The 26,280-nt window shown below is 34.5% G+C and overlaps 2 protein-coding genes across 2 annotated transcripts in view; one reads left to right on the top strand and one right to left on the bottom strand.

The window, feature by feature from the left end:
• Positions 1–26,280, bottom strand: part of LOC144445249 (laminin subunit alpha-2-like) — a 132,392-nt gene that overhangs the window by 61,398 nt on the left and 44,714 nt on the right. The window lies entirely within an intron of this gene.
• LOC144445757 (5-hydroxytryptamine receptor 1A-like) lies at positions 1,539–2,633 on the top strand. Its single transcript, XM_078135399.1, has one exon. It carries the CDS (start codon positions 1,539–1,541, stop codon positions 2,631–2,633), a length of 1,095 nt encoding a protein of 364 aa, XP_077991525.1.

Raw genomic sequence — 26,280 nt, 5'->3', positions numbered from 1 at the left:
TTCAAGTTAGAATCTCAGAGTGAAATACATTTGTTTAGCAGAGCTATAGAAAAGGTTTGCTTAGAACAAAAGAATGGTCCATGTAATCCTTATTATGATATTAAACACTAATGCGATGACTTGGGATTGAAACATACCCCTTTAATTCATTCATTTATTCATGCAACCATCCAACAAACAACCACACACTATCCATCTGTCTATCATTCCATCAATTTTTGAATTCCTGCGTGTAGCTTTTAAAAGCTGGTTACTTTAGTTTCTTACTTATTTTTCCTTTCTTTAAATACTCACTTTCTAACTTGTCATTCACAGTATATCAACTAAGTCCTGAAAACCTGGATATTTTTGCCTCTCCCAAATTTTGCAATTTTGCAGTTATCAACTAGTTCTCAAAGACAAATTTGTATCAATTACTAAGCCTGGTGCACTGTTTATGCACAAAAGAGGAATTTTAGTCGCTAATTATTATCATGTTCTTATTTTCCAGCAGAGTTGGCATGAAATAAGTCTTTGGTGAAAATGTCCACGTTTACAGTATCACAGATGTCATATATACACATATGTTGTGAATTCAATTCTGCCATTTAAACAAAATAATTATCATGCACATGTCAGTGAGATACTACACTTGATTTACATTCCCTCTCACTTTCTATTTCCGAGCGTTACAAGATGATCAATGAAACAAAACATGTCAGACATTTCATGCCGAGTAGTTGTTTTCCATTCATTCATTCATTCATTCATTCATTCATTCATTCATTCATGCTCTCATAAGACAAATCATGCTCATAGCTAGGAGTCAGTTATCTTAGTATTGGAACTCAGCTTTGCCTCTCAGCGTTAACAATACCCTAGCTAAACAGCAATACACAAAAGGGACCTCAAATATATGTTCTAGTAATTACAATGTAAATAAACCTTCTTTATTACACCCAACAATAGCCTGAATACGATGATGTCTCGCTTCTTGCTCCTTTTCAAATTTCACCGAACCAAGACACTCTAATTCTATTCAAAACTATACCTGAATATTGATCGCTATGATGAGTGCTTTTTTAACACTATACTTCACAGCTATACCACTACATGACAAACGCACACACAACTTAAAATTTCAACAAGCAGCTATTTACAATCGACCATTTGAAAATTTGCAATCAAGGACAAACAAAATCTAACTTACAATAATGTCATTTTAGTCTGAATGTGAACAGCTTGTAAAAATATTTACTACTACTACCAAGGTTCTTAGCTATGAAACGATTATACCATAATCAGAATGACAGACAAACAATAACTTAGGTGACCCTGTTGTATCTGTATTGACTTAGGGAGGCTTAGTAGGTAGTTATGGTGACACGCGTCGATTGGTTCATCTGAAATAGAAAGTCTACTTAGAGAATCTTAATATTTAAATGACAGTGGTATTATTTATTGTAGTGAAGCTGTACAGAGAGGGAGAGAGCAGTGGACAGCACACAGTCGATCACTACCATCATTGGACTGGACACACACAGTCGAATTTGGCCATGATGTTTGTGAAATATTCTAACTTGACACAGATGCCAAATGAGTCGTTTTATTTCAACACAACTCAGACCAATGGGACAGCGGAGGCAATCATCATTGATATTACAGTAGTTAAAATCATTACAGTAACACTATTGAGCTTGATTATATTAAGCTCCATATTCGGAAATTGTCTAGTTCTAATTGCTATTTTACTGGAACGGACTTTACAAACGGTGCCCAACTATTTGATAGCATCTTTGGCAGTAGCTGATCTATTAGTTTCTACCGTGGTGATGCCATTAGTGGCGGTGAGAGAAGTCACCGAGATCTGGATCTGGGGTCAAGAAGTTTGCGACTTCTTCATTTCCATGGACGTGCTGTGTTGTACAGCGAGTATTCTGAACCTGTGCGTAATAGCGTTAGACCGATACTGGTCGATCACCAAACACATGCAGTATACGTCTAAAAGAACTCCACTTCGCATGTTACTGATGATAGCATTAGTGTGGCTGATATCAGCTATCATATCCATAGCTCCTTTATTTGGATGGCGTACTGCCGAGGATACAGCTGATCCGTATGACTGCTTAATCAGCACAGACTTAGGATACACTGTTTTTTCAACATTTGGAGCATTCTACATCCCTTTGGTAGTAATGTTGATCATATACTGGCGCATTTACCAAGTTGCTAAATTCCGAATTCGTGGAAAAGCTTTACAGAAGTCAAAATATTCAACCGAGCGGAGTACAGTTACTACGGTGATAGGAAACGGTTCGACAACCATTCATCATCATAGTTTACCAAGTCCGGTTAGAACAATGGAAAACAACAAGAGACATTTGGCCGAAGCCAGAGAACGTAAGGCTACTAAGACATTAGGTATAGTTACTGGTTCCTTTGTTGTTTGTTGGCTGCCATTCTTTATAGTAGCTTTTGTCTTACCGTTTTGTAAAGAGAGTTGTTACGTTCCGCCTCCTGTCTATAGCTGTATTGTATGGTTGGGTTATGTCAATTCCCTTTTCAACCCAGTCATCTATACAGTCTTCAATAAGGAATTTAAAAATGCCTTCCATAGAATCTTGAAATGTCATTACTGCAAGCAATGTCACTAAATACGATCAAAACTCAGTCACACGCTCTGTCATGGTTTTCAGTGACGATGAACTTGTTGATGAAATATTAATTCTGATGTTGACAATTCTGGTGAAATTTACAAATTTATTTCAGGATTCTACCTCTCTGTATATATATACATATACGATGTAACAATGAACCTATTGATATTATTGATTTGAACAAGTCAAATATTGACAAATGTGAAAAGCTGTATATATATTTTTTTTTCTTTTTAAAAAAAAAAAGACGCAGTATATCTGTATGTTACTGCTTGGAAGTCTAGTCGTCCATCCTATAAATCTTATACTAAAATCCACAAAAATGATTAATACGTTGTCAAACAAAGCCCCCAAAAGACACTTTCACTGTTGTTAAATGGGTTTGAGGATAAATTTGTCAATTTACGGTAAGAGATGTACCAAGCCATAGGATTCACTTTCACTGTTCGTTAATGATGCTGATGGTAAATTTGTCAATTTACAGTAAGAAAACTAAGAATTTAATGTACCTGTACTCAACATGTTACATTAATGTGTTATGTACCAAATGTGATGTTGATGTGTGTTTTTCACCAGTGTTACATCTCCTGCATGTTGTGGTAATATTTCAGTGCGGTACATCATCAGAACATACACGCATAAGTTATGTATGTACTCTCTATATAATCAATATCACCTCCCTTTAACAACAAGTAAACAACTCTGACAAGCAGTTGTTCGAATCAAAGGTACCCGACTTACAATTAACATAAAAAAATATGAAAAAAAATGTTCTCTGTCTCTGCAAAAATCTTCCTAATAACACTGCTACATTTTATGGTCTGGCAAAAATGTTACCAACAGAGATGTTATCAAGTGACATGATGAACGAAACAAAGTTAATAACAGATTATTGTTGAGCCAGACAACGTTTTGTTTCAGGTTTTGTGAATTTAATTGCATTTTGGGTTGCATATTTGCATTTTAATGAACAGAATGGAATATTATTCATAGAAATTCATGAGTTATACTGCAATTTGGAACAGCTGTTCTCCAGTTTAAATTTAACAAATAATCTGTACACACCAGGACAATCTGGCAAGTAATCATATTTATTTATTTATTTATTTATTTATTTCCAAAAAACACAATTTTCTAGACTATAAACTACCTCTTTCTGAATTTCTTATGATAACTATGGTTTTAAAAATGTTATCAAGAGGACTGGTATTATATCATTTTTTTCACCTCTTTTTTTTTTTTTTTTTTTTTTACACAAAACTAGCATTTGGCATGTCAATGAGATCAACACAAAATCACACTAATTATCAATGTTCAAAGACTGACTGATATGTTGAATTTGGTGTTTGTGCAAAGAAAAATTTCAAAAACTTGTCACGAGCCAAATTTCTTGTTTGACGAGTCACTAAAAATAAATGTTGGTATAAAAATAAATTTTAACAAATGTTGCTAAAAAAATATATCATTACAAAAAACTATCTATTGTCATGCCAATCCAAAACTGATCTTGAATGAATCTTTACAGAATATTGCAGACGACACTTTTATTATCATATTTTCCCGCCAAAATAATATTAAAATTTTTCTTGGGAAAAAATCAATGAATTCTGACAATCTAGCATTATCACTAGTGAGGGAAAGTTCAATTTCTTTCTCAAAGTTACATGAAAGTCGTACTGCAGTATAGGAAAACAAAAATTTATGTTCAATAATTTTGAATATTTCTGTTTTTCATACCCTTGTACTGACACCCAGCATTGATTTTTAAGACTTTTGCCATATCAATCAAAGTTACTTCCATGCATGAAGTGCAGAAATTCCATAAAATACAAACATTTTCAGAAATTTTGGCGAGAAAATATGGAAATTTAGAGATTCAATTTTGGGAAGACAGCTGTAGGGGGGGGGGGGAGAGGGGAAGGAGGGGGTTGTCTATGACTACAAATATTGTTAATGCAAATAAACTGCAATATTGGATTTTTTTTGTTACTTTTCAAAAAACCGAACATATATGCATTTCAGTATGTACACCTGTTCATTAGCGATATGTTGCAGTCTTGCATAAAGGTATGTACAATGACTTTAGTACTAGAATTGTCCTATCAATGCAATTCACACTACTGTTTGGTGCAAAGAAGGACTTTCAGCCTGCTAATAATCTTGGGAAATATTTGTAGAAAATAAACCAAGCCTTTATTTGTTATTTGACAGACAAGTTGTTTGTGAGATTTCGTGCCGTTGATCTGATCTGCCTCCTGACAATAACTTCTAGACTCGCTTTCAGTCACAACAACATCCTTTTCAACATTTTAATTCACTTTGTCAGATAAGAATGAATCCAACTCATAGAAAATGTGTGATTACCTTAGGGATTTAGCTTATCAATTTTGTAATCAGAAATATTAAATTGCTTGTCAATAATCCAGGCCTTTAAATTCTCGTTATCTGCAGTACTTACGCCAAGCTGTAATGTTCATAGTGAAAATACAGGTTTATACAATGCTAAGATGTAGTGTTCATAGTGAAAATACAGGTTTATACAATGCTAAGATGTGTTCACACTGAAATACAGGTTTATACAACGCTAAGATGAAGTGTTCATAGTGAAAATATAGGTTTATACAACGCTAAGATGAAGTGTTCATAGTGAAAATACAGGTTTATACAATGCCAAGACGTAGTGTTCATAGTGAAATACAGGTTTATACAATGCCAATATGTAGTGTTCATACTGAAATATAGGTTTATACAATGCCTAGATGTAGTGTTCATACTGAAATATAGGTTTATACACTGCCAAGATGTAGTGTTCATAGTGAAAATACAGGTTTATACAATGCCAAGATGTAGTGTTCATAGTGAAAATATAGGTTTATACAATGCCAAGATGTAGTGTTCATAGTGAAAATACAGGTTTATACAATGCCAAGATGTAGTGTTCATAGTGAAAATACAGGTTTATACAATGCTAAGATGTAGTGTTCACACTGAAATACAAGTTTATACAATGCCAAGATGTAGTGTTCATAGTGAAAATATAGGTTTATACAACGCTAAGATGAAGTGTTCATAGTGAAAATACAGGTTTATACAATGCCAAGACGTAGTGTTCATAGTGAAATACAGGTTTATACAATGCCTAGATGTAGTGTTCATACTGAAATATAGGTTTATACACTGCCAAGATGTAGTGTTCATAGTGAAAATACAGGTTTATACAATGCCAAGATGTAGTGTTCATAGTGAAAATATAGGTTTATACAATGCCAATATGTAGTGTTCATAGTGAAAATACAGGTTTATACAATGCTAAGATGTAGTGTTCACACTGAAATACAAGTTTATACAATGCCAAGATGTAGTGTTCATAATGAAAATATAGGTTTATACAATGCCAATATGTAGTGTTCATAGTGAAAATACAGGAGTATACAATGCCAAGACGTAGTGTTCATAGTGAAAATATAGGTTTATACAATGCCAATATGTAGTGTTCATAGTGAAAATATAGGTTTATACAATGCCAAGATGTAGTGTTCATAGTGAAAATACAGGAGTATACAATGCCAAGATGTAGTGTTTATAGTGAAAATACAGGTTTATACAATGCCAAAATATAGGTTTATACAATGCTAAGATGTAGTGTTCATAGTGAAAATACAGGAGTATACAATGCCAAGATGTAGCGTTTATAGTGAAAATACAGGTTTATACAATGCCAAAATATAGGTTTATACAATGCCAAGATGTAGTGTTTATAGTGAAAATACAGGTTTATACAATGCCAAGATGTAGTGTTCATAGTGAAAATACAGGAGTATACAATGCCAAGATGTAGTGTTCATAGTGAAAATACAGGTTTATACAATGCCAAGATGTAGTGTTCACACTGAAATACAGGTTTATACAATGCCAAGCTGTAGTGTTCATAGTGAAAATACAGGAGTATACAATGCCAAGATGTAGTGTTCACAGTGAAAATACAGGTTTATACAATGCCAAGATGTAGTGTTCACACTGAAATATAGGTTTATACAATGCCAAGATGTAGTGTTCATAGTGAAAATACAGGAGTATACAATGCCAAGATGTAGTGTTCACACTGAAATACAAGTTTATACAATGCCAAGACGTTCATTGTGAAAATGCAGGTTTATACAATGCCAAGATGTAGTGTTCATAGTGAAAATACAGGTTTATACAATGCCAAGATGTAGTGTTCATAGTGAAAATATAGGTTTATACAATACCCAGATGTAGTGTTCATAGTGAAAATACAGGTTTATACAATACCCAGATGTAGTGTTCATAGTGAAAATACAGGTTTATACAATGCTAAGATGTAGTGTTCATAGTGAAAATATAGGTTTATACAATACCCAGATGTAGTGTTCATAGTGAAAATACAGGTTTATACAATGCCAAGATGTAGTGTTCATAGTGAAAATATAGGTTTATACAATACCCAGATGTAGTGTTCATAGTGAAAATACAGGTTTATACAATGCCAAGCTGTAGTGTTCATAGTGAAAATACAGGAGTATACAATGCCAAGATGTAGTGTTCATAGTGAAAATATAGGTTTATACAATACCCAGATGTAGTGTTCATAGTGAAAATACAGGTTTATACAATGCCAAGATGTAGTGTTCATAGTGAAAATACAGGAGTATACAATGCCAAGACGTAGTGTTCATAGTGAAAATATAGGAGTATACAATGCCAAGATGTAGTGTTCATAGTGAAAATATAGGTTTATACAATGCCAAGATGTAGTGTTCATAGTGAAAATACAGGTTTATACAATGCCAAGATGTAGTGTTCATAGTGTAAATATAGGTTTATACAATGCCAAGATGTAGTGTTCATAGTGAAAATACAGGTTTATACAATGCCAAGATGTAGTGTTAATAGTGAAAATACAATTTTTAGTGTTCAAAGTGAACATAGAGTTGTAGTGTCTTTGACAGGCGTATTCCAAAACTATCACTTTACCACTACAATCCTGTTGTACAATCCATCCATTAGTCTATTTTTCTGAATTTTATTAACTTGGTTTTACACACAGAGTAATTATTCATGACTAGTTTTCTGTCACTCAATCAAATCAAAATAGTGACACGACTTGTGTTTTCACAATTATAGAAATAAGGCCCCCTAGGTCACTTATATTTACATCAGCTAGGACAACAATTTTACTAATCACACAGAACCAGCTTAATTGCACATTCTTTTTTTTTAGCACACATCTGTAATAAAAATATCGATGTAAAATTTAGTTTGAAGATAAAAGATGTCTAATTTATTGCATGCATACAAAAATAATAAATTTGTCAGGATAAAAAATGACAAGTTTTAATGAAATAAAAGTGGAAATTCTTGGTCGTACTAAAATAGGAGTCAATATTTTGATCGTTTCGAACCGATTTTGTAATCGTCTATTTACTAATATTTTCGCAGGTAAAATTACTGTTATGTGAAATGCGTCATCTCTACGTGAATATCCATTTCTAAATTCTGACCAGATAATTTCTGATATAGTACCAATGAATTGTAATGTCAGAATGGATTCTAGGATATTTCATATCTTTGACCATTATCTTTATTGTCCGTGAAATAAATTCCTAAATAGAAGACCTTGCAGCTGTTACTTCCCCATATTGTAAGGATGAAAATATGGATGAAAATCCAATCTGCCTTTGACCTATTGTTAAGATTAATCCATACAAAACCCCTTTCCCGAACAAAAAAAAAAAGGTGAACAAAAATAATCATTTTTCAAAATTTTTCAAAAAATTTTCAATTCCTTTTGGACAGGACTTTTACAAATAATTAATATTTATGGCAAGTTGTCAAAATATGGCGTAAAAGATATTATTTCATGAATATTTAATTACTTAGAATGCTTCATTTGTTGTTTTGTATTAAAATGAAACACCATATGCACTGCACAATGATTATGTATATCTCATCAACAGACCTCATCCGGCCTTCAAGTTCAATTGAAAAAGGCGTAATCCTCATTACAATTAATGTCTGTTGGGAATACAGACCTTTAATTCTACTCAATACACAGCATATGTTAAAATGATAAAAAATTCTGCAGGGAATTGTTTCACAGTTTTTGGCCTTCAAGGCATCACAATTTCTCTATCATTAGTATTAGCATTAGACTTACATATGTGCAGACATTGTTGTTGTAGTTATAGAGTCCTCCATTTATTCAAGACAAGAGATATATATATTAAAAATGAAAGCCTTAAATCGTTTTATAATCGAATACTACTTTCATAATATTTCTATCATTTGTAAGAACACGCTTTCATGACTCGGATGATGTAATTTTTTTATATTTCTTTCTATGGTCTTTTTATCAGATAATCTTTTCATTGAAAGTAATTGTCAATTTGTTTAGACAACACTTAGGTAAACTCAGAACTAATTCCCTTAGATGTCATAAATTTATTGTACCATGTTAATTTTTATAAGATTATTTACTTCAGTAGACATATCTCAACATAACACAGAGTGACAATGTTTTCATACATACAACTATTTCTACAGTGAGGTGAACAACCTTTACTGTAAAAACCACTTCAGTCTGTTGTACACCACTTTCCTGCCAAAATATCAAAATTTTGACTTTTTTGTAAATTTTTGAAAAATTTCAACTTTATTTAGGACTAGAATATTTAAATAAGTCTTTGTTGATGATTTGCTGTACAAATACTATACTAATTTTCAGAAATAATCTGACTTATGTTTAAATGTTGTCAATTCGTTTCTAGTCTCAACACATTCAAAACATTCCTTCAAGCATTATAATTGAACGAAAAAAGACCTCCAGTTTGATCGACCAACTGTATGATTTGAGGTCAGCAATACGAACAGTGATAAAAGGTAGACCCACTATCATAAACAGACGTGTGTATCGTAAAAAAAAATGGCTTTCAAAATAGAAACGCAATACTTACTGGTATTTGAGTATCAACGCCAATATAACAAATGTGTTTTCATGTTTATGTAGGTATACAACATGCATACTAAATACATCAACCATCACAATACTACACAGTACCATAAACATATCTCAATTGGCTCCGCTACAAGGTCTTTTATGTCAATTGTGAGGGCATATCTTAATGTCTGCCACAGAGGAAATGAGAAAAGCTCCATTTTAGCTATAAAATTCTGAATTGAATGTACATCTGAGGGGGTAAGGAACTGGTTATCAACATGAGTGAATCAGCCAGACTTAATAATGTAGTAAACACTTAGCTAGGCCATTATGCTATGGTAATAAATCTACACCACAATATCATTATGTTATTCTTTTTATCATTTCATATTTATAAAGTCACAAAAATTTGCACCCCACTATCTGTGTCACTGATCCTCACCTAAGGTTAATCTCTTTTAAGGTCATTCTCTGTTTATTAAGGATACATGTACTACCTCTTTAGACTACAAATTTACATTCTCGATATCAACATCTGGGCACTAAACAGCAATGTCAAATGGATTCTACTGTCAGTAGTATTTGGTAGTTTCACTAAAACCAACGGATTCTACTGTCAGTGGTATTTGGTAGTTTCACTAAAACTAATGGATTCTACAGTCAGTGGTATTTGGTAGTTTCACTAAAACTAACGGATTCCACTGTCTGTGGTATTTGGTAGTTTCACTAAAACTAACGGATTCTACTGTCAGTGGTAATTGGTAGTTTCACTAAAACCAACGGATTCTACTGTCAGTGGTATTTGGTAGTTTCACTAAAACTAATGGATTCTACAGTCAGTGGTATTTGGTAGTTTCACTAAAACTAATGGATTCTACAGTCAGTGGTATTTGGTAGTTTCACTAAAACTAACAGATTCCACTGTCTGTGGTATTTGGTAGTTTCACTAAAACTAATGGATTCTACAGTCAGTGGTATTTGGTAGTTTCACTAAAACCAACGGATTCTACTGTCAGTGGTATTTGGTAGTTTCACTAAAACTAATGGATTCTACAGTCAGTGGTATTTGGTAGTTTCACTAAAACTAACAGATTCCACTGTCTGTGGTATTTGGTAGTTTTACTAAAACTAACAGATTCCACTGTCAGTGGTATTTGGTAGTTTCACTAAAACTAACAGATTCTACTGTCAGTGGTATTTGGTAGTTTCACTAAAACTAACAGATTCTACTGTCAGTGGTATTTGGTAGTTTCACTAAAACTAACAGATTCTACTGTCAGTGGTATTTGGTAGTTTCACTAAAACTAACAGATTCTACTGTCAGTGGTATTTGGTAGTTTCACTAAAACTAACAGATTCTACTGTCAGTGGTATTTGGTAGTTTCACTAAAACTAACAGATTCTACTGTCAGTGGTATTTGGTAGTTTCACTAAAACTAACAGATTCTACTGTCAGTGGTATTTGGTAGTTTCACTAAAACTAAAAGATTCTACTGTCAGTGGTATTTGGTAGTTTCACTAAAACTAACAGATTCTACTGTCAGTGGTATTTGGTAGTTTCACTAAAACTAACGGATTCTACTGTCAGTGGTATTTGGTAGTTTCACTAAACTAACAGATTCCACTGTCAGTGGTATTTGGTAGTTTCACTAAAACCAACGGATTCCACTGTCAGTGGTATTTGGTAGTTTCACTAAAACTAACAGATTCCACTGTCTGTGGTATTTGGTAGTTTCACTAAAACTAACGGATTCTACTGTCAGTGGTATTTGGTAGTTTCACTAAAACTAACAGATTCCACTGTCTGTGGTATTTGGTAGTTTAAATAGACTAATGGACTTATATATATATAAGATAACTTTTCTAAATTTAACAGAAGTAAAATATTGGCTCCCAACTTTAATACGCCAATACATTATCGCCAACTCCTGTGAGTTTATATAAACATTTATATACATAAAATAACAGTGAGTTTGAATATAAATATTTGTTCTGGCAAATTCAGTTGATGTGTAAATATTACCCATCAACTCACAACAATGATTTTTTTGAATACACACACATTCAATATCAGTTATATGAATGGCATTTCCTTATCTCAAATATGCTAATACTTTATTTGTCTGCTTTTATTCAGACACTAGTAGACGTCTATTACCCCAGGGCAGCCATTTCCGAGGCTGAAAGTGAAGCGAAATAGTAGCTACATAAAACTTAAAGCTTGGGGGTAATATGTCTATAGTACCCAAGTAAAACCTCACAATAAGAATTTTATAATACATAGTTTTCCCTGGCAAACATTCTTTCCATACTCATTTAGCAAATTACCAACAGGACTCCCCTGTTAAGATGAATAATGCCCTAGGAAAATAGAACACAACTAGTGCCTTGCTCTATGCAAATTAGGATCACCATGGGTCACTAGTCCATACCATGTGACACAGTCTAAGCCAATCACTGAAGGCTGTATGAAAATGGTGTGGCATTCAAAAACATGCTATCACAGAATACACATTTTTTGTTCACTTTCAAGTATTGAGAGTAAACTAGACAGCACACAGGACTGAGGCATAGCGTTCGAAAACATGCCATCTAAGGGGGGGGGGGGGGGGGGGGGAGTGTAGCATTCAAAAACATCCCCTACCATGCATTGGCACCAAAGAATACACACATCATTTTATAGTACTATCAAATATTGAGAGTAAACTAGATAGACCTCACACGTGGGTGTAGCGTTCAAAAACATCCCCTACCATGCATTGGCACCAAAGAATATACACATCATTTTGTCGTACTGTCAAATATTTACCTTTCCTGTACGACTGAGTATTAGACAGTTGATAAATGGATCTGATATAAAGTAGGTTCAATTGCAACCTTGGTTCTTTTGAGTACTTCATAATGTAGTCTAAGTGCTTTTAAAGTTCCTACTCTTTCAGCTTGTTTGTTCTGTCACAAAGACATTTAAAGATACCGCATCCGGTTGCTGATCGTTTATTTGATGACAATGAAGGTCTTCTTCTCTATCTATTTCAACTCAAGGGATGGGACCTGACCATCTTAGATTCCAACAAACTTCTCATTTTTTTAAAACTTTTAACTTACAGATTCAAGCTCTTAACAGTCACTTTGTGTCACATTTCAGGTTATCTCAAACACATCCAATATGGAACTCGCAAAACTGCCATGTTGAATGTTGCATCATGGGAAATGTGATAATAAACACTAATCAAATAGTATTGTAAACAATAATGTTATTGTAATAATCAATTCACAGTCACCCTGATCATTGTGGGAGCTTCATTTTATCAGTAGCTCCAGATTAGGTATTACGATAACCACAGAAAATCTCATAGTCCTTTGCATCTGAGCATGCTCAGTCTGGATCTACATCTAATTCTGATTTCAACATCCATACATTCAGACTGCATTATCACCTAACATTTGTTCTTATATCCCATTCAAATCCATACAAATTATATACAAATTACTGTATATACATTCTGAATTATGGTACCACAGTAGAAACAAGTTTTTAACTTTTCTGTGTTATCCCAGCACAATACATATTGTCTGTTGTAATTGTGTTCTGTATGCTGAATTTTTTCAAAACAAATCAAATTCCACTCCATAATAAACCCTATGTCGTATCATAATAGATTACAGATACCAGATGCAAAGTTTCTGCAGGTCTTTTCTTTAATTTAAAGGCAACAAGGCTTCTACATTTGAGGACATAGCCCCCAACACGAACATGTTGTTATTAGTGTCTAAAATGTGGTTTGTCATGTTATGTTACATTTTAGAATATCTCAAAACTTGCTTTTATTTATATACAACTGATTACTACAGCAAAGCACATTGTATTTCTGAATATCATTCTACAGATCTGTCTTATCATAGCAGATTGATCATAGCAAGTGTCAGATCCCAAAGCTTTACGGGATGTCCCTCCATCTTATCATAGCAGATTGCAAGTGTCAGATCCCAAAGTTTTACGAGATGTCCCTCCATCTTATCATAGCACATTGCAAGTGTCAGATCCCAAAGTTTTACGAGATGTCCCTCCATCTTATCATAGCACATTGCAAGTGTCAGATCCCAAAGTTTTACGAGATGTCCCTCCATCTTATCATAGCAGATTGCAAGTGTCAGATCCCAAAGTTTTACGAGATGTCCCTCCATCTTATCATAGCAGATTGCAAGTGTCAGATCCCAAAGTTTTACGAGATGTCCCTCCATCTTATCATAGCAGATTGCAAGTGTCAGATCCCAAAGTTTTACGAGATGTCCCTCCATCTTATCATAGCAGATTGCAAGTGTCAGATCCCAAAGTTTTACGAGATGTCCCTCCATCTTATCATAGCAGATTGCAAGTGTCAGATCCCAAAGTTTTACGAGATGTCCCTCCATCTTATCATAGCAGATTGCAAGTGTCAGATCCCAAAGTTTTACGAGATGTCCCTCCATCTTATCATAGCAGATTGCAAGTGTCAGATCCCAAAGTTTTACGAGATGTCCCTCCATCTTATCATAGCAGATTGCAAGTGTCAGATCCCAAAGTTTTACGAGATGTCCCTCCATCTTATCATAGCAGATTGCAAGTGTCAGATCCCAAAGTTTTACGAGATGTCCCTCCATCTTATCATAGCAGATTGCAAGTGTCAGATCCCAAAGTTTTACGAGATGTCCCTCCATCTTATCATAGCAGATTACAAGTTCAGATCCCAAAGTTTTACGAGATGTCCCTCCATCTTATCATAGCAGATTGCAAGTGTCAGATCCCAAAGTTTTACGAGATGTCCCTCCATCTTTATCATAGCAGATTGCAAGTGTCAGATCCCAAAGTTTTACGAGATGTCCCTCCATCTTATCATAGCAGATTACAAGTTCAGATCCCAAAGTTTTACGAGATGTCCCTCCATCTTATCATAGCAGATTGCAAGTGTCAGATCCCAAAGTTTTACGAGATGTCCCTCCATCTTTATCATAGCAGATTGCAAGTGTCAGATCCCAAAGTTTTACGAGATGTCCCTCCATCTTTATCATTGCAGATTGCAATTGTCAGATCCCAAAGTTTTACGAGACGTCCCTCAGTTCAAAAGAGGAATGTTTCAATACACCCTAAGTCTTATCATAGCAGATTACAAGTATCAGATGCAAAAATTTTACGAGATGTCACTCCGTTAGAAAAAGAAATATCTCAATCCCAAATGCTGTCAGTCTACGACTTGTCAACCATACATGTAATTCATTGCTACCTTGTCAAACATACAAAATCCTTCTAAAAATACACGAAACTAACATATATGTAAACTGGACTTAGACGCAGCATGTGGTCAAATTAAAAAATAATTACTATTAACGACAATACTGATTAGGGTGACCTTCTATTCAAACCAATTTTCATTATAGGTAAAATGCTAAAGATGAGTTTTCATGTAAATCATCACATCGTAATGAGATTCACAAATACCAAACATTGGTACGTCATAGGAAATTCTGTGTATCAGTGGTGCGTCAAATTGGTCTCAAAGGCACTGACATTGATGATGATCACAATGAGAATTCAATATACAAATGTACTCATTAATGAACATATACATGTATGTGTACTTATAGCATGCAAAAGCCAAGAAGAAGAAAAAATAGCATATATACTCTGCTCGCTCTACGTCATGACAACGCACGTCTATGTCACAACAACGCATGTCTACGTCACTGCTTCTGCTGTATTCAAAATATGATCAAATCAGAAGGCTCAAAATTGCAATACTTTCCCCGATTTTTCTTTGATATTACTAGCGCTGGTATAATCATGCAGAAAATACTTGAGACCTAAGGGTTTTCACTACTTGTCTAGCGACTTGTAGTGACAAAGGCCCCTTAGGTCACCGTATTTTCCTTGGCAGAACGAAGAAAAATATTGGGGAATAACATCTAATCATTAAAGTATACATGTAATAAACAGATTGATTTCATTTCTTGGACAAGTTTATGACAGCTAATCCACAAATTAATGTTTTTATTATCTATTCTTATTAGGGTTATACTCTCGTTAAACTCTAAGGACTATCACACAGTTTATTGATTGCTGTCTAATTAATTAGATGCAAATGTCAAGTCATTGCACTGTATATATGTCAGATACTACTTGGGTCAAGTTGTTACTTTGTTTACCAAATGTTGTTAGATATCTGAAATGACGCTGTTTCGACGTTCCCTCTGATTGGTTAAAAAACTTATGGAAAAGATCTCACACATGTCATCTGTGTCATAACTGATTATAATAAAAAGTATAGCTGTTTATGCAATGATAGTGTTAACTTTCTGAAGGCTTTATATTACCATGGTAGTTGAGCCTTTGGTTTTCTAATATAGACACAAAACTAAAACTTTTGTCACTACATGTTGATCCAATAGTGATAAGCTACTGAATGGTTCTTGGTTTAATTATAGTCTCAGTAGGGAGGTGTCTCTGAAAACTAGTTTATTTAGAGTTCCATGAACTTGCATGGCTGTTTTGGGACTTCCAATGTTTCCACTATGTTGATCACAGAGTGATCACTAGTTTATTTAGAGTTCCATGAACTAGCAGTGCTGTTTTGGGACTCCCAATATTTATGCTATGTTGTTCACCGGGTGATTAGAATCACACAACAGAGGAACGGCTATTTATGTAATCTACCACATTGAAGAACAATAGACTTAGGTGGCATCTATTTTAGTAAACCAAAGGCTGGATTACCAGTGTTCTCTCACCAACGTTCATATATCTTGACTGACGGTAATTGGTAAAGTCAACAAACAGAAATACTTCCAATATCTTGCACAACTATGTTATCACATATTGTCACACAGACACAGAAGAACAAGTCCACAGGTGTCGATGAAAGCTTCACTTTTTGCCTTCCGTAATTATCAACTGTTTGTAGTGTAGTGTTTCAAGGTCTTTATTGATACAGGTAAACTTAATCAATATTTGAAAACTTGTCTAAAGTGTAGTGACTTTAAATTTTCTACCTATGCTGAATTCACACTCATTATTAAAATAGAATTATTAATTGTTAATTAACAGCCATACATGGATCTAAAGCAATCTGCCTTTGTTTAGCCATGTGGAGCCTTGTAATGTAAGTACCTGTCAAAGATATGTGCATATGTCTAAAATGATATAGCTTTGTTTCACTCATGGGACATTACATTTTGAACACAAAGACGAAAGTACTTCAACTCTAGACTAACAATAACAGAGACACAATAGACACAGCAGGATCCTTTGCCATATCCCATTGAAAGCTGACAAGCATTGCTATTCTTTCAAAGTGCAGGAAAAAGAGGCTTCTAGTGATGAAAACATTACACATGGACTTGATGATTTTAATGGCTGCAGTTGTTTATTTTCTATTAACTGATAATCAACATTTCAACTTAACAACTTCTCTACATCCCCACTGTGTGCAGAACCTATGTAATTGGTTTTTTTTTTATACGTTAGAAGTTGTCTGAGGATGTGTATTTAATGTCATGTTACATGAGTGAAACCCCAAGTATACATTATTTTAGCTGTAACATCCCTACTGTATTGTGGGTAAATTGAGGAAAATATACAAAGATAATATAACCATACCTGTAAAAGCTTTCATTGAAAAAAAGTTGAGAAAAATAATAGTATTTTGAAATGGTATGACTCATCTTTCATGATGGACACACATTATAGTGATGTCAAATGAGAACACAAATCCAGTATTTTCAGTCTGAGGGCATATTAAATGGCTTGCGAGAGATATAATTTAAAGTACACTCTACACAACAATATTTTCAGAAGCAAACAATCTTCAATATATAGACACATGTAATTGGTACACTCCTGTATTTTCTGTTTGAAGGCATATTAATTGGCTTGTGAGAGATATAATTTAAAGTACATGCTACACAACAATATTTTCAGAAGCAAACAGTCTTCAATATATAGACACATGTAATTGGTATACACCTGTATTTTCTGTTTGAAGGCATATTAATTGGCTTGTGAGAGATATAATTTAAAGTACACTCTACACAACAATATTTTCAGAAGCAAACAATCTTCAATATATAGACACATGTAATTGGTACACACCTGTATTTTCTGTTTGAAGGCATATTAATTGGCTTGTGAGAGATATAATTTAAAGTACACTCTACACAACAATATTTTCAGAAGCAAACAATCTTCAATATATAGACACATGTAATTGGTATACACCTGTATTTTCTGTTTGAAGGCATATTAATTGGCTTGTGAGAGATATAATTTAAAGTACACTCTACACAACAATATTTTCAGAAGCAAACAATCTTCAATATATAGACACATGTAATTGGTACACTCCTGTATTTTCTGTCTGAAGGCATATTAATTGGCTTGTGTGTGATATAATTTAAAGTACACTCTACACAACAATATTTTCAGAAGCAAACAATCTTCAATATATAGGCACATGTAATTGGTATACACCTGTATTTTCTGTTTGAAGGCATATTAATTGGCTTGTGAGAGATATAATTTAAAGTACACTCTACACAACAATATTTTCAGAAGCAAACAATCTTCAATATATAGGCACATGTAATTGGCACAATCCTGTATTTTCTGTTTGAAGGCATATTAATTGGCTAGTGAGAGATATAATTTAAAGTACACTCAACACAACAATATTTTCAGAAGTAAACAATATTCAATATATAGACACATGTAATTGGTATACACCTGTATTTTCTGTTTGAAGGCATATTAATTGGCTTGTGAGAGATATAATTTAAAGTACACTCTACACAACAATATTTTCAGAAGCAAACAATCTTCAATATATAGACACATGTAATTGGTATACACCTGTATTTTCTGTTTGAAGGCATATTAATTGGCCTGTGTGTGATATAATTTAAAGTATACAATTAAATGACAATTTATGTTACAGTTTTGGCAATATTTTCAGAAGCAAATTGATACTTAACATATTGAAATATGAAATTGGTACAATCCTGTATTTTCTGTTTGAAGGCATATTAATTGGCCTGTGTGTGATATAATTTAAAGTATACAATTAAATGACAATTTATGTTACAGTTTTGGCAATATTTTCAGAAGCAAATTGATACTCAACATATTGAAATATGAAATTGGTACAATCCTGTATTTTCTGTTTGTAGGCATATTAATTGGCTTGCATGTTATATATTAAACTGAGTACATAATCATGTAAAATCTGTTCAAGTAATTGATAAGCTATGTTTAAAATTTGCCAATAGTTTCAAAAGCAAATGATAATCAATGTATTATTCCAAACTATGTAACGGGTGCGATGTCATCTGTTGAACTGATGGCACAACTTTCAACTATTCTAGACATGAAAACTTGTATCGTCTTTGGTACTGTTATTTATCCTCCATAAACCGTGGGATTTGCAAAGAATCAAAATATCATATTTCAAATCTGCTTTCACGACATGACGTAAAGCCTACACGATGTGAAAAAAACAACATTAATATCTATGAAATTTAGAAAGGAAAATTAAATCATATATCATCACATGTGTCTTCAGATGAAATATTGGCCTTTTATAAATACCGTACTTTGAAATATTTACCGCAATATAGATACTGGCATTAAATTCACATTATGCTGTGATTTATGTCTGATTTTCATCATTCATATGAGGATGATGTAAACTGCTTTTGTGATAGTTTTTATGACATGTTTTCTACAGATGTTTTTTCAGTTCACTTGCTTAAGAGGAAGTAATATGAAACCTTGAAATGTCTTCCTGTGTATCTCAAAGGCTAATATGACATTTGCAAGACCTCTAGTTCATTATAGTGTCGTAAATATGAAAACTCGTAATCATAAAAATACATTTGAAAATGCAATCAGCATTATCAGATTATTCAACAGACACAAATTATGCAAATATTTGCAAATATTTCTTTCAACCCCAACAATTTTGATCAGTTTCTTTCTTTGACGAAATTGAAGGCTGTATGTTAAAAGACACCAGAATACCGAGATTTATTCAAATGTTTTCGAGTTGGTAGTGACGAGGTGACACATCTTAGATCAATAAGGTGTGAACACATCAACTTCTAGAGTTGCTACGTGGCTAATTACACAATGCGGGACACTTTTTATTTTACATAACTTTTTTTTATATATATACATCTATATACTTTTGTACCTGATGTTTTTTATTTAAGATTCTTGTCAGGTATACTGCTGCAATCTACTCCAAGTACCTCTGACAATTTTCAGTACCTGCATTATCATTTTACCTCATGCTAGCCAGTCAAAATAAAAGTCATTTTCTACTTCCATGCTCCAACATGTGTAACACATGGAGCGGAAGTCATGGTGTTCACTGAGAAATTAAACAACTGATTTTTAATGACTTGCCTAGGTGGTAAAATTGTATCTTAGGTGACTTGAATTACTCAAGGTGTTCTTCTGAAGATAAATGGAAAAAAGAACAACAACAAAAAACCCACATCAATTTTATCAGATTCTTTCAGCAAACTTAATGATGCTAGAAAATTTGTTAAATTTAAACCATAAATTATTAAGCTTGGTATTAAACCAGGGTCCATCAAGCCTAGACTGATATTTGTGATAGTAAATTACTTTAACAGGACTACATGCTTATAGGCAGTGTTGAATATATGATAGACAAACACCCATATTAAATTGACATAATACCTGTGCAGGATAAACACTCGGCATAAAAACATTCAAAAGCTATTTTCTTCTCGAATGTCTTCAATACACTAATCTTTCTAAAGCTACCAGCTTCAAATTTGAAACATCTTTTGCAATTCCTATATCTTGTGTAAAGACTCACAAAGAGTTTGATAACATTTTTTTCTGCCATTCCCCTCCCCGGAAAATAACCACAAATTCTCAGAATTTCTTGTCTGAGATTTCAATAAACATTGACCCAAACAGGTGCAATCTGATAATATTTCTATCGCATCACCTAAATTTACATACTACTTTGAATATCACCTAAATTTACACACTACTTTGAATATCAAGTGTCAAAATAGAGCTTTCACTCTGTGATTCTGACAAAACAAACATGAAAAATAAACAACTGAGTTGGGGGAATGTGGATATAGGTTATAAGGACAACTTCATTCTGACTGTGACAAACGGACAAGGAGGCAGATCACTTTACGGTGTACCCTATATAAGCTAGACTCTGATATATAGCTTCTTCTCAAGAACTAGATATGGTAAAAGCTTCTCCCCAGGACTACCGCGACACCTCCTTTATATCAAGCTGCTTTATTTGAACATTTTGTTTTGCAGTCATAATATCACTTTTGTGACAGCCATTCTTCCACTGTTGCTATGGAAACATTACTATTGCACTAAGAAAGTCAGACAGCTATGTATTCATTGTTTTCATTGACAGCAATAAACTGTAATCAGCTATATGGCATTTACAACTGATAACTCTCTCTGTGTCCGTTGTTCTTGTTTCCATCGTAATGTCAATATTGAGCTTCTTGAACGACTTTCACTCAACTGCCAACAATAACATTGTTGTTGTTGGTGTTGTTGCCCTGAAGTATCATATCCTGCGATAGAATCCCTACAGAATTCTATAATCTTAATACATTTTGCCAAGTCTTAGAATCCCTACAGGGTTTCTACAATCCCTTCCATATACAAATCTTCTTATGAAATTTGCAGACTGAAAGTATCTAGTCTCTCATTTTGAGTGAACTGAAGATATTCTGGAATTTATTTGTTGCGAATATAACAGAAAGTGAAACATATATGCAGTGTACTCAGACAACTTTTATCTGGACAACTCAATTACAATATTCCATTACTCCTGATGTCTGCCAATTCTCATGTTTAGTAGAATATTTTTTATATTAAATAATCACGAACTCTACTTTATAATTTTTTTTAATCCAGAAATCGAATGTAGTTACCACTAAGCATCACCCCCTGTGTTCTAGTTTAATAGGAGGAGGAAACCAGAGTAACCATGGAAACCTGTATTTTTCAGTATTCAAACCCAGACATCAGTGATAACAGGACAAACAAGTTAATCTCATAACTAGGCAAAGCCCATAAGCTCGTGCAGGGTAGATTCATTTGTGACCGACTGCCTGGGCTGCCTCGCAATATTGTAGATAATGCCCTCCGCGTGGAGAATGCGCACAACATATAGAACACGCATGCGTAGTCATCGCGCCACAATGCATCCTTGGGTAAAACCACCCCACAAAAAATCGCATAGTATATACATGTAGGACGCGCATACATATTAGTCATGAGCCGCTTTGCAGCCACTGCGCGAGCTAATAATTTGATCATTGACAACCCTATACGACGTGCAATTCACAATGCATGCTTGCGACTGTGCTTAGTGGTAGCATACAGAAATCTGTTAATATATTAACCTTCTTTGACCATTTGGTTCATCCATTTCAAATTGTGACATAGTCATTACAAACATTGATCCTTTGCTTAAAAGGTCCATTATCAACTATCACTACATGGATTGTTTTAACCAATGATCATTTTCCATGCATAACAAATGTGTGATATTCAAATTTATATTTTGGACAGCAAGTACATGGCATTATCGTGACGCTACAGTTAAGAAACGGATCTGATGTGCTGCATCAAATGCTGAGAAATATGGTGGCTGGAGACAAGCAATTTATCAGCAGACCTTAATTAAAGACATCAATTGAACAAGAAGAAGTCAAACTTTTTCTGCATCATTTACGATACAAAATTCAAGACTGTACAGCAGTTGCACATCTAAATTTAGCAACCATCTAGATAACACTTTCCAAACCAATTTTCTAACAAACTGAAATCTTCAAGTCAAGTACTCCGACTTTATCATTTGATCTATCTATGGCATACATTCTCTAGACCCCATTTTGACTCTTAGAGTAAGTACAAACTGTTTACTTGGAAATATTACAAATTCAAACTCATTACGAACAAACAGAACTATTTAGGCCAAACACTTGCATTACTGTGATCTTTATCAAATTTGTACAGCGTGTTCATGACTTAGGCACGTATCAGCTGATTTATTCGCCGTTTATTCCCTTTTTAGAAGTCAACAGCATTTTTCAATGTAATCACAAATATTGAGTTTAATGCACTGTGACCGTGAGCAAGTCATTCAATCATCAGACAGGCATCGCAGTCTTGGTTAGTCAAGCTTATTTCATGAAATACGGATTACAATACCAATTTGTGAAATAATTCATTTCTGAATTGGGCCACACCATCTGAATGACAATAGTTCAAATCATTAGATAGCCCCTTACATGTGAGTATTCAATGACTGTATTCATTGCGTTACGTGATCGATCAGTCTACTGCTGTGAAAACCCTCACAATTCTGCATTAGACAAAATTACACAATTCTACTCAATCTGGTGTCTGGGATTACAGCACATATTTATATTGTTGTCATTGAGAACACTCCTAGGTGAAAAGAAGTCCTTGTGTTCCGGTAAGAGGTGTTCATCAGTATATGACACTGCTCAGAAGGGATTGTAACGAGAGAACCTGTATATCACTCCAAGGTAGAGCCATTTATTTATCAGACAAAAAACTGCATACTGCTGGTTGAACATAGAGTACTGATTGACTCATCAGTAATTGTGTAGCTGCAGGTCAAGCACCCCAGTTTTCTCCCTTGTCATGGTAACTGGGGCATGGTGTCTTCTCGTAAAGATTAAATACCACAAAATGGACATTTAGACATCACGTATTAGCTGCACTGTCGCTGTGAGTTGGACAGCATGCGTTGTCGCTCTCAGCTGGACTGCGTGCATTGCTGCACTGTCGCTGTGAGTTAGACAGCATGCACTGTTGCTATCAGATAGACACCATGCACTAACTGTTGCACTGTCATTGAGTTAGACAGTATGTATTGTTGCTGTCTGCTGGACACCATGCACTGTCTCTGTGACCTGGACAGCATGCATTGTTGCTCTCTGTAGGCCTGCATGCATTGCTGCACTGTCACTGTGAGTTGGGCAGCATACATTTTTGCTGTCTACTGGACACCATGCACTGTCTCTGTGACCTGGACAGCATGCATTGTTGCTGTCTGCTGGACACCATGCACTGTCTCTGACAGATGAGCAATCTGTGTCCCTTGGACAGTGTGCATGGTTGATGTAGTACATCAGTTGGACAGTGTGCACTACCACTGTCAACTGGACAATTTGCACTGTTGCTGTCAGTTGGATATCGTGTATTATAGCTATCAGTTAGAAAGTGTGCAATGTCAGTGTCTGTTGAGCACTGTATTGTTATTGCCAATACAGTGGTGTGTAAGGTCAGCGTCTGTTGAACATATCACTACCACTGTTATTTAGATAGCGCCACAGTTGCTGTAAGTGTGACATTTAGATAGCGCCACAGTTGCTTTAAGTGAGACATCATACATGTACACAGTAATTGTCAGCTGGACAGCATCACTGTCAGTGCTAGTCCAACACTACATACACAGCAGATACAATTAACGGACAAGTATCTAGAGAGCTCGACAATTCCATTATGTAGAGCTGATTGCATGGCCACTTTACTTCAACGAAAACAACTGGGAGATTCTTATTCGTTGCCATAGTAACGGTACATTGAATGCTAAATTTGGTAATCAACCGCGCCACATAGGCGATATAATTAATCAGCTGGAAGATGAGTGGACCGTGATAAAGGACACATGAACAAATCAATAATGACATTCTCAATATCTACAAAATCTCTACAGAGATGGCCCCTTCTTGATTGAGCTAAATAGTGTCTGACTGCAAGAAGAAGATAGACAGAGTAATTGACTACTTGCACTATTCCCTCAGCTCATTTTTCAAACTGTCTTTATCACAGGTTACCAAAATCAACACAACATTTCACCCGATATTGACTGTATTCAACGGTAAATTGTACAGTATAAAATTTCGTTTCATTACCGATGTGCAAAATTGGCAGACCGATTTGAAATGTAAATTGAGTTTAACCATGTTCTGCTTTGATTGTATAATGAGTGAATGACAGTGGAACAAGAAGCTAGGATTGACACAAAGTGCTGTTATTAAAGCTGATCCCGTTAACTATTTGTCACTTTCTCCACTGTTTCTTTTTCTCTCAAGTGTCTCTTAAAATGTTTCACATTCAATATCACTCTTTCACCTACAATTCATAAACACGGTAAAACAACTTAACGTGACAGAGTGTCTATCATTTAGTGTTCAACTTGACTGGTCATATTAACATCACATTAACCTCTATATACTGTTGACCAGTTTCTGGCAAAAGTCACGAAAGTGCCAAACCTTTTAGCAATTCTGGAATTCACGTTTGAATTAATGCATACTTAAATAACGGCTACCTAAATTGGTGTATCTCTGTTTAAAAATACTACTCTTCATTATGTGAAACAATTTAGTTGAATCTCCATACATCTGTTTCTAGTAGGGGTTGACACAAACTCACTGGACAAGATTAATCTTACTCAGCACAAATGACTTTCACGATGCTATACTGTACAGTACGGTTTGTACGGTCAGTAATCAACAAAGATGTTACATTTGACATGCACTGAGCAATGAATATAAGATATATGCATGTGGTCCGGCATGTCTTACTTACCAGTACCACATCAGTGAGCGTATTGTCAAATACTCATTTCTGATGGAAACCTGTATTTACAATGGGCAGGAGGAAGATTGAAATGGAGCAAGCACATTTGCTCATTGAACCATACATACAATTCTCACAATATATAGTCTAACATACATATACGACAGTACTCCACATACAATACTTAAAGATACGTTTTCAATACCCAATAGCGTTCCTTATGCAATACTATATATACATTGACATCTGCAACACTATTCCACACACAATACTCAAATATACACCTTCATACAACCAATATTACTTTTGACATTTGTACAATAGATTCTCGACTCAATATTGAGTAAAAACACTAGTACAGGATTGCAATTTCTCCATGCCTCAAGGTTCTACATTGTATTTCATAGCCAAAGGTATTTTTTTTACAACAGTTGTAAATTATTTTATCGATGGTATTGACAAAATGAAATACTGACAGAGGGAAATTTTAATGGAAGTTTGATCAATTAGTATTTTGGCAACCATAGAGTGGTGAAAAGGAAGGTCAGGGCAGTTAATCAATACCAAATGAAAAACTCATTCACTTCTATTTTATTCTGTGGATGTCAGGGATTTTGTCGTCTTTTCGTCTTGATGCAGTTTTAATTTTACAGAAAGTGTTATCACGTCAGATGACGTGAGATTGACAAGCAAGTCGGTACCGTTGCCGTTAGAATTGATAACTGTAAAAGTGAATATTGTTATAAGGCATCACATGGTGAGTACTGAAGAGTGATTGACAACTAGACTCCAAGTGGCGTTGCTATGACGAAAGACTGATGGCAACTGAAGTGAAAACATTGTTGCTAGGAGATGATGGATGACGAGAGACTGACAAATGAGCTGAATATTTGGTGAAGTGACGTAATAGGAATCAGAAATGACGCAAGATGGAGATCACAGAAGTACACTTACTTTGCTTTTAATCTTATATATTGAGGCCAAGGAATAGCGGTATGCACATCACGTTGTACTAC

Source organism: Glandiceps talaboti, chromosome 14 (assembly GCF_964340395.1).
Source record: "Glandiceps talaboti chromosome 14, keGlaTala1.1, whole genome shotgun sequence".
NCBI classification, from domain to species: Eukaryota; Metazoa; Hemichordata; class Enteropneusta; family Spengelidae; genus Glandiceps; species Glandiceps talaboti.
The sequence above is the reverse complement of the archived record's forward strand: the minus strand, read 5'-3'. Positions and strand labels throughout refer to the sequence as shown.